Source organism: Muntiacus reevesi, chromosome 2 (assembly GCF_963930625.1).
Source record: "Muntiacus reevesi chromosome 2, mMunRee1.1, whole genome shotgun sequence".
Taxonomy (NCBI): domain Eukaryota; kingdom Metazoa; phylum Chordata; class Mammalia; order Artiodactyla; family Cervidae; genus Muntiacus; species Muntiacus reevesi.
Genome location: NC_089250.1, coordinates 239281940 through 239297474, shown reverse-complemented (window position 1 = coordinate 239297474; position 15535 = coordinate 239281940). Strand labels below are relative to the sequence as shown.

The following is a 15535-nucleotide window of genomic DNA, read 5'->3' as shown; positions in this document are numbered from 1 at the left end:
CTTAATAAGTTTAATGTTTATTATACAGTTTTGTTGTCCATAATCACTGTACTGTGTATTAGATCCCTTGGACTTATTTGCTAGTTGCAAGTATGTACCTTTTAAATATACATTCCCTCACCCCCTGGTAACCACCATTCCACTATGTATTTTCAAGTTTGGTTTTTTAACATTTTAACTTATTTTTTATTGAGTTATACTCAACATAATCATTTCAGGCATACATCAAAATGATTTGAAATTTGCAAATATTTAAAAATGATCACAAATCTAAATGTTTATTATTACATATAGTTGTTAAATCTGTTTTTTCCTTTTTTCCTGACTTCTCAGATTTATTAATCACTATAGTCAGCATGTTGTATATTATATCCCCAGGACTTAAACTTTGTAACTGGAAGCTTGTACCTTTTGATCACCTGCACATGCTTAATGCATACACCTCTGGCAACCATCAGTCAGTTATCAGTTCTCTGTATAAGTTTGATGGTAGTTTTTGATTTTTTTTTAAAAGATTCTACATAGAAGGGAAGTCATAGTCTTTGACTTATCTCATTTAGCATAATGTTCTCCGACCCAAACACATTGTGACAAATGGCAGGATATTTTTTCCCCCTCATGGCTAAAGAGAATTCCATTGTATACAGAGTTGACCCTTGAATGATTATGGAATTAGGGGCATGAATTCCCACCTATAACTTTGTAGTTGGTGTCAGTATGTGCAGTTTGGCTTCCAGCCACAGATCATATAGTGCCATAGTACATACTTAGTGTAAAAACCTTTGTGAAACCTTTGTTTGGTGGACCCACTCAGATCAAGCCTGTGTCTTTCAAGGATCCACTGTATGTACTACATCTTCATGTTTGTCTGTTGATAAGAAACTTAGTTATTTCCATATTGGCTATTGTGAATAATGCTGCAGTAAACACAGGATACAAATATCTCTTTAAATAACCTGTTTTCATTACTTTTGGATGTATATGCAAGTGGGATTGTTGGATTGTATGGTCATTTTATTTTTAATATCTTGAGGAACCTCTACATTGTTCTCCATAGTGGCTGAACAAGTTTATAATTCCACCAGCAGTATACAGGGCTTCTCTTTTCTCCACATCCTTGCTAACCCTTCTTGTCTTCCTGTTGATAGCCATCCTTATAGATGTGAGGTGATGCCCTGGTTTTGATTTGCATTTCCCCCAAGGATTAGCGATGCTTCGCACTCTGACTGTTGGCTAGCTGTTTTGATGTCGTCTTTGTCCACTTAGCTCCTCTGCTTGTTTTAAAATCAGATTTGGGACTTAACCTGGTGGTCCAGTGGCTGAGACTCAGAGCTCCCAGTGCAGGGGTGGGGGTTCAGCCTGGGAAACTAGGTTTCAGATGCTGCAACAAAGAACTCCCACAGCCTAAATATTTTTTTTTAAGTCATATTTGTTTTTCTTACTGAATTGTATGAGTTCTTTATAAACTTTGGATATTAACCTCTTGATACATGGTTTGCAGATATTTTCTCCATTCTATAGGTTGTCTTTTCATTTTATTCTTTTTTTTTTTTGTTATACTGAAGCTTTTGAGTTTGTTATGGCCTGATTTTGTTCTTTTTTATGATTGCCTTGGCTATTCAGGATCCTTTGGGTTACATACAAATTTTAGAATTTTTTTTTTTTCCTATGAAAAAGGCCATTGATACTGTGTTTAATTTATTGATGGCTTTGGGTTGCATGGACATTTTAACAGTATTAAGTAACACTTTCCTTCCTGTGTTTATTACTATTGTTTTTCTGATGCTTGCTTTCAACAAAGTCTTGTAGTTTGCATTGTACAATCTATTTTATTAGACTCGGGGAAAATTTTATTTATTTGGCTGCACTAGGTCTTAGTGGTATGTGGGTCTTAGTTAAGACCTAGTGGCAGTAGGTTTTAGTGTGCAGCCTGTGGGACCTAGTTTCCTGACCAAGGGTTGAACCTTGGGCCCCCTTTGCTGGGAGAATGGAGTCTTCAACCACTAGGCCTCCATAGAAGTCCCAGAAACTTTTCAAATGAGTTCCTGTTGGTACTTACATTTCAAATAAAATATTTCAGGTTTTTTAAGCTTTTATCTTTTTTAAAAAAATATTTTTTAATTGAAGGATAATTGCTTTATAGAATTTTGGTGTTTTCTGTCAAACCAAACTTTGATCTTTACTACATTAATCTGTACTCATTCTGGATTCCTATTCATTTATTTGCTGTATCCAGTAATACATAAATGTAGCTTAAAATTGCAATAAAGTATTACTGCTAACTGTAAACCTGTTGAGTCAGATTTCTTTGATTTCTTTCTGTCCTTAAAAATATATCCCACTCTATATCAAGGATGTTCAGGATACTGTGTTAGTTGAAATATTTGTTTTTACTGTGTTCTTTATTATCAGCTTGATACTCAGGTTCATTTATTCTTTGTGTTAGTTTTTTTCTTATTAAACATCAAACATGTGAATAATGGTTCAAAAGTCAAAACCATATAAAAGGTATAATCAGTGAATTTTGTTCTGATTCCTGTGTCTACTACCCACTTCTCACCCACTCCAGCTTAAGTAGCTTTTTATTAGTTAATGGCTGATCTTTCCATGTATTTTTGCAAAAAAAAAAAAAAAGCAACTGTGTTTATGTGTGCATATATACAAAATAAAAAGTAGCATTTATAGGAATTAAAGCTTTAAACTTAGAGTAGAATACTTTGTACATTATCCAAGATGTTTATTCTCCAGTCACCAACTCATGGCCATTTCTTTGCTATGATAAATACTGCAGTGAATAATATTGTGTATATGTTATGTTACATGTGTGAAGTGTATAGATTTCTTGTGGACTTTTTAAAAATGGAATTTTAAATGAAAGCCTCTCTGTAATCTCTGTTAATCTATAGCTTGTTTTCCCTGTACATGTAAACATAGGTGTGTTTATGCGATGGCATCATGCTCTTCAGAGTACTGCAGCTTCTCACTCAGTGTCATGAATATTCTTTTATGTTAACACTTAAAGGATTAACTGTAAACCACAACTGCCTGGTATTCCTTAGATTGGATGTTCAGGAAACAATTTGTAATATTGTGTAGTGTTTTTCAGTTAAAATGTGAAATAATTTTTTATAAGTTGGACTTCTACATACCATTTTAGAAACTTTTCTTCATTCTGCACTGTGTAGTGGATGTTTATAGCAAAACTGCATTTTAAATATCTATTTCACATGTTGGGTGGGATTCCATTGTATGTAGGTAGATAATCCTTTTACTGCTATATGTGTGTGTGTGTGTGTGTGTAAAAGATACTAGAGACAATATACATGTATACTTTAAGCAGTATATATACATATGTAATATATACATATATTGTTTCTAATATCTTTAATATTAGGAAAAATACCAAGAATACACTTAAACAATCTTTGTCTTCCAAAGTTGCCGTTTTAATCTTTACATAGCCATATCCGTGGTAGATTTCTTTTATCCTTGGTAGATTTTTAAAAAATTAATTTGCTGTTTATTTGGCTGTACCCAGTCTTAGTTGGCAACATGTGGGATCTACAATCTTTGTTGCAGCATGTGGAATCTTCTAGTTTTGGCATTTGGGATCTTTTTTAGTTGCAACATTCAAATTCTTACTTGTGGCCTGCAAACTGTTAATTGCAGCATATGGGATCTAGTTCCTTGACCAAGAATTGAACCTGGGCCCCCTGCGTTGGGAGTGTGGAGTCTTAGCCACTGCATCACCGGAGAAGTCCCTGAAGTTAGTAATTTAGCAATTTGAGTCCCTGATACATATGGAGACCAAAGCTAGGCACTACATATGCATGCACATGAAATGCTCCTGGGCCACAGATCTCTTATAGCTGAGGAGTATCTTAGAATCTCAGATTTAGTGATCTTGAAATAATTTAACATCTAAACATTTTGATGGAAAGCTGTTGAAAGACACTTTATTGTTTTGCACTTATCTATCTCAATAAAGATGGCCTATAAAGACATTGTGACCCAATTTATATACACATTATGATGCTAAAGGTTAATTGGAAGGGTCTTAACAACTTGATAGTGCAGCTACTGAGGCGGTTAAATTAAAAATTTTCTATTATTTACTCTCATGTGATTGTACTTCTGACTAGGAAAATTTCAGTGGATTGTCATACCTTTTGGTAGAGTCGGAATATAAGTGCAAAATCCTAAGCTTCAGTTTATAGTTTTTCAGATATGCAGTGAACTCCTTGTATGGGTCATGTAGTACTTGTAATAAGTTGATGAACAGTAAGCAATTAAGATCACTGCTGTCATGGACCTTTCATATGAAGAGATAGGCAAATATGTTACCCATGTTTGGTGATATAATGTGGGAAAAAAAAGACTGCTGGGGGGAGGATCGCAGTTTTGACAGGGTGATACTCACTGAGAAGGTGACATTTGTATAGACTTGAAGTAGTTAGCCATACTGGCATCTGGAAGAAGATGGTTGCAGGCAGGGGAATCTAAGGGAAGAGTATGCTGGAGAAGCAGCAAGGGGGCCTTTTAGCTCAAGGGAACTGAGCAGAGGGGAGTGAAGAAGAAGGCTAGAACAGTACCAGTGGCTAGGTTCCCTCAAGCTGTGTTTATTCATAGGCCATTGTAAGGGCTCAGGCTTCCTTTCTGAGTCATTGGAGGGTTTTGAGCACAGGATGACCTGAGTGTTTTATATTTGGAAAGTCTTTTTTGTTGTGTTGAGAATAGACTGGTGTGGAGCAAGGGTGGAAACAGGGAGACTAGTTAGGAGGTTAATATAGTAATTCCAGTGAGAGATGATGATTCTTGGTTATAGCTGTGGTGAGAAATGAATGGATTCTGTATATATTTTATAAGTAGAGCCAAAAAAATTTTTTGACTGATTACGGTGAATGGGAAATCTAAGAATTTGGCCTGAGTAACTACTGGAGTTGATATCAACTGAGATAGGGAAAACAGGTATAGGGATCGAGCCCATGCCCCTTCACTGGAAGCACGGATCTTAACCACTGCACTGCCAGGGAAATCTCAGGGGCTCATTTTCAAACATGTTGTAGTTGAGGTGTCATTAGGAAATTAAATAATACAGTTCTAGATATGAGAGAAATTTGGGTTGGAGATAGAATTTATAGAAGTTATTGCTATATATAGTTTTTAACACTGTAAGACTGAAGTATATCAAGAAAGTGAATGTAGAGAAGTCCAAAGATTCCAATACTGTGAAGTCAGAAGAGGAAGGGCTGGTAAAGGAGACTAAGGAAGAGATCATCAGTGACATGGCATTTTAGAAACAGATAAACAAAAGTGTATCTTGGAGAGACCTATCAGTTTGTCTAAGGCTTCTGGATGGCTAAGGTGATCACATGTCCTAGTTTATACCTGTTGTCTTAATGTAAATTGTTAATGGTACACCTTTATTTTCAGAATCATCTTAGTTTGGTTAATAAATGATGTTGTCACTCTACTAATAGATCTCATTAAAGTGAGGGCTCAATTGGGCATTAGTTTAATGCATTAACTTGCTTGTGCAATGAAGATTGACTTGTTGAAACGTGTGTTACACTAGTATTTTTATCCTTTGCAGTTGTTGTTTTTTGGGGGGGGGGGGGGGCACGCCTTGCAGCTTTGGGATCTTAGTTCCTGGACCAAGGATTGAACCCTGGCCTCCGGCAGTGAAAACACTTAAGTCCTAACCCCTGGACCACCAGGGAACTCCCTCCTTCATAGTCTTTAGATAGTAATGCGAAAAAGTTGTAACCCTTGTTATGGAGCTCATGTCAGAGGAGAAGATATAGCTTGAAGTGCCAAAGTAAGCAGGAATTCATTTTCTTGGAAGGTCAGTCAACACTTGCTTTCCTGGATTTGTGCTGTACCACAGGTAAACCTGCTTCCCAAGTGGCGCTAGGGGTAAAGAATCCACCTGCCAAAACAGGAGATGCAGAGAGACGCTGGTTCGATCCCTGGATTGGGAAGATCGTCTGGAGTAGGAAATGGCAACCTGCTCCAGTAGTCTTGACTGGGAAATCCCATGGAGCTGGGTTGGCTCCAGTCCATGGGGTTGCAAAAAGATTTGGACACGACTTAGCAACTAAACAACAATATAGTGTAAGGTAACTACTGTTCATGTGAATAATATACTTTGAATAATACAAATTTTGGGGATTTTTTTGACTCCACTGGGTTTTCTTTCTTTCTTCTTCTTTTTTAAAATATTTATTTTTATTTATTTAACTTATTTAGCTGCACAGGGTCTTACTTGAGCACATGAAATCTTTTAGCTGTGTCATGTGGGATCTTGTTCCCTGACCAGGGATCAAACCTGGCCCCCCTGCATTGAGAGCTCATAGTCTTAACCACTGGACCAGCAGGGATGTCCCTCCACTGGGTTTTCGTTGCAGCCTAAGGGGTTCTCTTGTTGCCGAGCACAGCTCCAGAGTGTGAGGTCTTGGTAGTTGCCGTGTTCACGTGCTCTAGTTGTGGCTCGAGAGCTTAGTTGCCCCATGGCGTGTGGGATCTTAGTTCTTTGACCAGGGATTGAACGTGTGTTCCCTGTGTTGGGAGGCAGATTCTTAACCACTAGACCACCAGGAAAGACCTTGAATAATACAGTTTTAACTGAACACAACTTACAAAAATTAAAAATACTTTGACTTGCCACTGAAAACAAGCATTTTATTTTACTGTTATTATTATTTGACTGTACTGCGCAGCTTACAAGACCCTTTAGTTCCCTGACCAGGGATTGACCCTGGGAGCACGCAGTGAAAGTGATAGGTCCTAACCACTGAATTGCCAGAGAAATCCCCCAAAATGAGCATTTTAGATTTTTAATAAAGAGGTCTTGTTTTGACCCCTTTTATTCACACAGTTTTGATGATAATGTTATCTGAAGGCATCTTAGCCAAGGATTTTCTGACTTTGAGTATTTTTAATTTGAGAGGGTACTGAATGGTTTCTTGGACATTTTTTTTTTCTGGAAATGACTTGTATATAAGCTGCCTGGTTTAGCTTAGATGTGAAGATTCTTCAAACAACCAGTGGTATATATGTGTAGCTCTGTTCATTTTTCCTCTAGTTTCTTTGACTGGTATTTTACCAAAATCTCAAGTACTACTTATTCTAAACTTACCAACCATTCTGATGGATTTCCCCCCACTTTTCTTTGACTTTTCTTTAAACATTTCTTTGAAAAAGAAAGGTGGAAAATAAAATATATACTTGTGAGAAAACAATGTTAGAAACTAAAGAAGGGCAGTCTTCCACACTTTACGTTCTTACTCAGAGGTAGCTATTAAATACTTACTCAACAAAAACTTCATGTCCTCACCCCCACCTGCAGGGTCTTAGTTCCATCCATGTCCCTTTTTTTTGTCTTAATGAGTGTTTTTCCTCCATAGTTTTGCTTCGTTTCTGTTTAACAGCTGCCTTGTTTCAATATACCATAATTTATTTCTTCTTGTATTTCTTCATATTTAAGCAGTTACTTTTTGCTGTACTTTCTATTTGCTGTGATACACAGTATTTCACTAAAAATCTATTTCCTTTGAGTTCTTGAGGTAATATAATATACATCAAAAGATACGGTCTTAATGGTGAAATTATAGTTTCCGGAGTAATGCAAAAATCACCTTACAATATTGCCAATTTGAGTTTCAGAAAAGGTTGTACCAGTTAATAATGTTAACAATCTTGGTGAAATATGCCATCATCATAATATGAAGGAAACAACTTGCTCTAAGAATTTATAGCAAGCATGTTAGTTACATATAATGGATAGATATCATCAGTTTATCTTTGTCTTCTTATATGGTATTACTTTAGAATAAACAAAAATGCCTTGCCGCATCCCCAAGATGATTCTTACTGGGGTTTTTGTTTTTTTTTTCCGGGAAAATGTAGAGAAGAATAGCATAGGTAGAATCTTTGCTTTGTATAAACAAAACAGAACAAAGCAGGGTAGTTTTTCTACATTGTTAAGAAGTTATTAAAGGTTTAAATGCCCTTACCAAAGGGGTTTTTAATCTTCACGAATTTCCTTTACCTTACGTAGTAAGTTCTGGTGGTAATGAAGTTATGAGCAGATTTCTGATTACGACGCTGTGGCTAAGCTCAGCTCCCTGCATTCAGAGAGTCTTGTGTCAGCAGTGGTGCTTGGTGAATTCTTAAAAACTTGGGTGGGTGGGTGTGGGTGTGGGTGTGTGTGTGTGTGTGTTGGGTTGTGATACGGAATAGTCCTGTGTGTGTTGTGATATAGAATAATTCCTGATTCAGCAGATGGTTGGAATTAATAAAATGATAAGCATCCTGTCATTTTAGCTATATTGCTGCTTTGAGCTTTCCTTCCTAAATTCTGTTACTGAAAAGTTTGAACAGTGCAGGAAGGAATTTGGGTTCTGGGGCCTTTAATTTACTTTTAAGTCAGCTGTTCAAATGCTGAAACATATATCCTAAAATACAGCTTTAAAACCAAACTACTGTCTGATTCTGAAGCAATACATAAGTAGTAAGGTGAATAAATGAAATCTTGTAAATAAGTTGTAGATAGTGTGGGAAGAGGGATTGAGAATGTCAGATGAATGTTTCTTTCCACAAGCCCTAATTTTAGGGTAATACTTTCTTGTGGCTTCTAAAGGTTGTAGTGTAAGTTATCATTGAAATTGTTAAAAGAGAAGCCTCATGTTATAGGACATCTTGCTAAAAATGCAATCTTTTTTGAAGAGGATGGATATATTTCCTTTTTATACTGCCCCTACCTAATTTTTCAAATTTGGATCTTTTTATCAGTAATGGTTGAGACATCATAATTTTTTAAAAGGTCCTTAGTGGTATTTCAGGTCTTAAGATGGAGAGATGGCTATTTAACCTTTTTTAATCCTAATAAAAATTTAGCTAATTAAAAATTTCTTTATTCTAAGCAGGTGCCATGTTTCAGAACAGAGTAAGGCTCCTGGTAAAAAAGAACTGAAGACACTGTACGGACAGCAGACACAGGCTGATTCCAGAGAAAGCGTTAGCCTGCCTCTGAGGTGACTAAAGGGGAATAATGGTGATTTTGCGCCGGGCTCGGCCGCCTGCTTCCGCCCCAACCAGCAATGAATCTTGACTCGCTCTCGCTGGCCTTGTCTCAAATCAGCTACCTGGTGGACAATTTAACCAAGAAAAACTACCGAGCCAGCCAGCAGGAAATACAGCATGTAAGTAAATTAGTCAGAAAACAAGCATCATTAAAGGAATGAGTATACAGTGAAGAAAATTGGAAATTTATGTGGGTATGCTGCATGAAAAATAACTTTGCCCCTTATTTCTAGTGATTTCAGCTTAATATACAGAAGACATTTTACTTCATTCCTTTTTTCAAAATTTTAGGATTCACAGATTTTGTTTTTCCTGTAAAACTTAGGAAATCTGGTCTGTTTCATTTTAGTCAGTTCTGTTTTCTTTTCTGCCTTAAAAAAGGTGAGAGATATTTCACAAACTATAAAAGTGATCCTTTTAAAATGTAAAATTTGCTAGTTTTTAGTATATTCATAAAGTTGTTCGGCTATCGCCATCTAACTCGAGAATGTTCGTATCACCCCACCTGAATCCATTAGCAGTTGCTTTCCATTTCGCCCTCCCTCCAGCCACTGGCAACCACCAACCTATTTTGTGCCTCCATGGGTTTACCTTTCTGAACATTTCATACAAATGGATCATACCATATGAGGCATTTTGTTTCTGACTTCTTTCACTAACATAAGTTTTCAAGGTTAATTCATGTTGAAGGATGCATCTGGATATTTAGGTTTGGTTCCACTTTTTGGCTGTTGTGAATATTATGGCTATCAACATTCATTTACAATTTCTGGGTGGATGTTTATTTTAAATTTTGAGAGTATATACCAAAGAATGGAATTGCTGGGTTATGTGGTAATTCAGAACTGTGGTGGAAACTCAGTAAAAATCTTGGCCAGCTCCACAGGGAGAACTGAAACGGATATCATAGTGGTCCCCTGGGGGGCCCAGATGGCTTGGCCTTTATATCTGTGTTGTTGTTGTATGAGGGCTGCCTCAGGAAGACATGTGCTCTTGGGTAATATGATTGCAGCTTAGATGAACATGGAAGGAGCTGATCGCAGGGGCACCTGCAACTTTACGTTGAAGTGGGGAATATGGTGGTACTGCCTGGATTTCCCCCAGCAAGGCTCTGTGTGGTCAACTTAGTAGTATATTATAATTGGTTTGGTCGTCTTCTCTACTCCAAAGACCTCAAGGTGTGGGACTGTCCTTTAGTCTCTGTCTCCTATATCTACCCTTTAGTGTTCAGGTTCATTTGAATAGAATGAAAGAAGGAACAAATTATTTATTAGTTAATTTTGAACGTCGATGTTAGAATGTTTGGTTTTAGCCTTGGGCTGAGGGTTTCAGTGTGTACAGATTTTCTTTAGACAAGTGTGGCTTCACTGGTACCTTTGCAGATAGCCCCCTCTCTTTTACTTTGAGAATGGTAAGAAATTTAGAACTGGGATGGGAGCAAGGTTCTAGTTCTTGACTCTGGATTTCCTTTGGTGATAGGTAAAGGCTTACTGCAGTTCTTAGCTGCCTAGTATTTATTTTTATGAATATTTAGGGGCTTCCCCCATGGCTCAGACAGTAAAGAATCTGCCTGCAATGCAGGAGACCCTTGTTCAGTCCCTGGGTTGAGAAGATCCCCTGGAGAAGGGAATAACTACCCACTCCAGTATTCTTGCATAGACAGTTCAATGAACTGAAGAGCCTGGTGGGCTACAGTCCATGGGGTCACAAAGAGTCGGACACAACCGAGTGACTAACGCTTTTCACTTGTTGTGGCTTAAATAGGTTGACTGGAATTGTGTTCCTTTTGTTCTTTCTTCTGCTGACAAGTAGAAAGAAGGAGTATTTATCAGATTTTCTTTAGATGTATGAAAACATCTAAACGTGAATGAGCTAGCTGGTATTACTATGCTATAGGTGAAAAAGCAACTTGAGAATTTAATTTGCCCCCTTAGTCAGGATTTTATTATGTTCGTTAGAGAGTAACTCCTATAGTTGTTATTTTCTTTGAAAATATTTGTTGTCATTATTAAAGAAAATATGAGGACTTTCCTGGTGGTCCATTGGCTAAGACTCCACACTCCCAACACAGGGGGCTCTGGTTCGATTCCTGGTTAGGGAACTAGCTCCAACATGCCACAACTAAAGAGCAAAGATTCCTCATGCTGCTGCTAAAACCCGGTGCTGCCAAATAAACAAACAAATTAGTAAATATTTTAAAAGGTACTATGTAAGTAAAATATAGAAAACTAAAATCAAGCCTGGTTTTCCTACTTAGCTTTTTAATACTCGAGTAATTTTTGGTTTGCATTAGAAGTATTTTTATTATAAAAACATTTTATACTGTTCTTTAAATGATAGTCTCAATATAATTTTTAAAGTTTTAGTAAAATTTCAATTATTTCATTTATAAAGTGTAATAATAAAATTAAAGTTTATTAAGGTTTTATTAAAGATGATCTCAATCACACATGAGTAGATATAATAGAACTCCCATGAATCTGTCATCTGGTTTCATTTGAAACCAGACTGGTTTTGTAACCAGTCTTGTTTCAACTAACCCATTCTCTTTAGTTGTTTTAAAGCAGATCCCAGGCATAATTTCATTCATGTCTCACCATAAACCTAACCTCAATACCATTATCACATCTTTTTTAAAAAGCTCGGTTAAAAAAAAAAAAAAAGCTCTTAAGTTTTTTTTTTTTTTTTTTTAATGTTATTAGAGTAGATTTACAGTGTTGGTTCGTTTCTGGTGTACAGCAAAGTGATTCAGTTATGTGTATTATTTTTTGTATTCTTTTCCATTATTCTTTTATTACAGGATACTGAGTATAATTCTCTGTTATAGAATAGGATGTTTATCCAGTAGGATGTGTTTATCCATTCTGTACAATAGTTTGCACCTGCTACTCTCAAATTCCCAATCCTCCTCCAAACCCTTCCCCCTAGCAGAATAGTTCTTAAGCATCAAATATCCAGTTAACATTAACATTTTTTCAGTTTGCCTCATTTAAAAAGATGCAAAAACTGTTGACTTGAGTCAGGACCACTCCTCCATAGTTCGTTGCATTTTTATTAAATCTCTTTTAAAGTCTATTGATTTATCCTTTCCTTTTTTTTTTCCCCCTTGCAGTTATTCTGTTAAAGAAATCAGATTGTCCAGTAGTGTCCTGTAGTCCCACTGTCTGAATATTGCTGATTACATTCCCAGGGTAGTAGTTTACTTGTTCTTTACTTTCCTGTAAATTGATAATTAAATTTCGGAGCTTAATCAGATTACGGTTTTTCCCTCCCTTAGGACAATTTTATGGGTGGCAGTGTGTACTTTATTTAATTAGGAGGGTCATAATGTCTAGTCGTCTCTATTTTTGTGATTTTTGTTAGGCTTTGTTCATTGACTGGATTCATTGACTGCTGAGGATTGCAAAGTGGTAACATTCTAATTGTTAGCATTTTTTATTAGTTGAAATAGTTCTGTGAATGGAAACTTCCCCTTACCACCTGTAATTGTCTGGTTGCCTGAAGTATGATTTATATAGAGGAAGGGCTTGATTCTGTTTGCCAGTTTTCAAAATGACTTATTTCCTAGCCTCCAAATAAGACTAATGAATGATTTTTTAAAATTAGAAATCTGTGTATTTTTTAACATATTTGATGTGTTTGAATCCATTGAAAGTATTATTGATATTCGTACATTATCCTTTTTGGCCAGTGAAAGCATGTTCTTATTGGCTTCCAAGTCCTTTGACCCTATTTTAAGTTAAAAAAAACAATTTTCCCCTTCCCTCCCTGAGCCTTTGTTGCTGCATGGAATGTCTGGTTGCAGTGTGCTGGCTCCCGTTGTGGCGGCTTCTGCTGTGGAGCCCAAGGTCGAGGTGCACAGGCTTCAGTGGTGTGGCACATGGTGTCAGCGGCTCCATGGCATGTGGCATCTTCTTGGACCAGGCATTGAGCTTGTGTCCCCTGCATTGGTAGGCAGATGCTTAAACCACTGGATAACCAAGGAAGTCGCTGAAGGGTTTTGGTTTTTTTTTAATATGAGAGGCTAGACTAGGAAAAAAGTAGTCTTAGTTTCACCATCTTTTACTTAGGAGTTTGACAATTTTGTCCTTAAATTAATGTCTTTTTGTTAAAAGTAATCTTTTATGTTTCCCGCAAAAAATTTTCATGTTCTTTTCAATATGTTAAACTGTTTTGAATAGGTGTACTTTTTTTTTTAATAAAGTTTAATCCAAAGCATTCATACAGATAATATACTAAAAACCTGGAATGAATCTTTTGGCTCATGGAGTCTGTTAATGTGCTCTTTAATAGACAGATGATTACTCTACATATACATTGTGCTAAACTCTTTTCTTGACTAGATATGACATGAACACAGCTATATAAATTCCCAGTACTCACTTATAGTCTAGTGAGAGGTAGAAAATAGAAAATTACCTGGTGATGGTAAGTACCATGGAGAGAAGTAAAGCCGGGTCAGGGGTGATGATGGCAGGTCATATTGCTACTTTAGGGAGGGTAGTTAGGAAACCTCTCACTGATGAAGTGACTTTAGAGCAGAAACCTAAAGAAGTGAGAATACAAACCATTTGTAGATATCTGGAGTTTTTTGTTAGAGGGAATAGCATTGGTAAATTTGAGCAACAGCCAGAAGCTCAGGGCCAGTACTAATGATCAGATCAGTTCCTTTAGGGCTTTTCCCTGAGGGCTATTATAAAAGTTGCAGCTGTGTTAGATTTCAGGTTATACTCTTTAGGGTAAAAACAACAATGGACAGAAAAAGTGAGGCTCCCACGACTGCAGTTCATCAAAAAATTGTTGCCTTATAGCTTCAGTGTGTCATTTGTGCTGTTTGGTGTTTTTGGTGTAGAGGGGATTCAGAGCACACAATTAGGTGGGGCTAATTCCTGATAGTTTTTCTTTTTCTCTCCTTCCTGCTAGTGCCTGTAGGAAGCACTTAAAAAATATTTAATCACAAAATATTGGCACCTCCATCTCAACTCCTAGAACTCTTATTCCAGAATGGACAGTTATGTAATTTGGGATGTTGTCCTAGAGGTGAATTTAAAAAAAAAAATCACTCAGTTTTGACTACAAACTTGTATTTTTGGTCTTTTTAGATTGTGAATCGGCACGGTCCTGAGGCAGACAGGCATTTATTACGCTGCCTATTTTCGCATGTGGATTTCAGTGGCGATGGTAAAAGCAGTGGCAAAGATTTTCATCAGGTATTTGGGGCTTACACAGTCTCTATTCACTTAGATCCGATTGTTCCCTGAGTTGCATTTTGGGCATAGTTGCATAGCAGACCACACATACAAATAGGATCCAGAAATAATCTTAGCTGAATGGCTTCAAGATAGAGGGACTTCTTTTCTTGTCCTTCTCTTCTCTTGCCTGGCTGCAGACCATTATAGCTACACAATTCAGGCTTAGAGAACTGGAAATGAGACCTGCCTGAAGGAAGCGGGACTGTAGAGCAGTCCTGCTTGACAAGTAAGTCAGGCAGAAAGATCTCTTGTCCTAGATTGAGTTCTATAGCTTGATTCTCAATCTGGGAGCAGTTTGTCATGATATTACATGATATTATGGTTACCTTGTCAGTGGACATTTTCCTGCAGAGGTTTTGGTTAAAACTTCTTATTGATAGACTTTGGTAGTTTCAGTGGGATTTTTAAAGAGCTGATTTTGATAATGTAGGAATAGTATACAGTATCAGGTTACCCTTTAATGTTCTGAGCAACGCTGCTTCTGCTTGTGCAAGAAAATGACTGGGTGCTAATGAAATTTTATTTTTTATTTTTAAAGACTCAGTTTCTGATTCAGGAGTGTGCGTCACTGATTACGAAGCCAAATTTTATCTCGACGCTGTCCTATGCCATTGATAATCCATTGCACTATCAGAAGGTTGGTATTCCTTTTCTTTTTAGTAGTCCTAAGATGTGATATCTTATTAGATGTTGTTAAAAAGCCTTAATCCTTGATGTTATATTTTAATTAAAAAACTTCAAATACTTACTTTGGTGGTTTTTATAGCTTTCTAACAAAGTCAAGGTAGTTTGATAATAATTAGAATCTTAATAAAACCAGGTCATATGAAGGCTTAATCTTGTCAGAACACAGTTCCACAACTGTTCCTAGCCTCACTACAGATTAATCACTTCTATGCAGCACCATAATTGGGTGAACAGATGCTTTTATAGGCTTTCTGAAAATTGTATGTTCCTATTTTAAAATAAAGTTTGGTTTGTTTCAGAGTTTAAAGCCTGCACCCCACTTATTTGCCCAGCTGAGTAAAGTTCTCAAGTTAAGCATGCTTTTATAGGCTTTCTGAAAATTGTATGTTCCTATTTTAAAATAAAATTTGGTTTGTTTCAGAGTTTAAAGCCTGCACCCCACTTATTTGCCCAGCTGAGTAAAGTTCTCAAGTTAAGCAAAGTACAAGAGGTAAGTGATTTAAGAAAAGAGA

At 36.7% G+C, this 15535-nt stretch overlaps 1 protein-coding gene across 7 annotated transcripts in view; it reads left to right on the top strand.

Moving 5' to 3' along the window:
• Window positions 1–15535, top strand: part of CNOT1 (CCR4-NOT transcription complex subunit 1) — an 83294-nt gene that overhangs the window by 18022 nt on the left and 49737 nt on the right. For 6 of the 7 annotated variants that reach the window (XM_065925440.1, XM_065925437.1, XM_065925441.1 and 3 more), the window contains exons 2-5: window positions 8928–9203; window positions 14187–14294; window positions 14875–14973; window positions 15445–15513. In XM_065925440.1, the coding sequence (XP_065781512.1) occupies window positions 9102–9203; window positions 14187–14294; window positions 14875–14973; window positions 15445–15513 (378 nt within the window). In that variant the 5' untranslated portion in view covers window positions 8928–9101. Of the gene's footprint in view, window positions 1–8924; window positions 9204–14186; window positions 14295–14874; window positions 14974–15444; window positions 15514–15535 lie in introns of all 7 variants that reach the window. The other variant, XM_065925436.1, reaches the window with a different exon arrangement.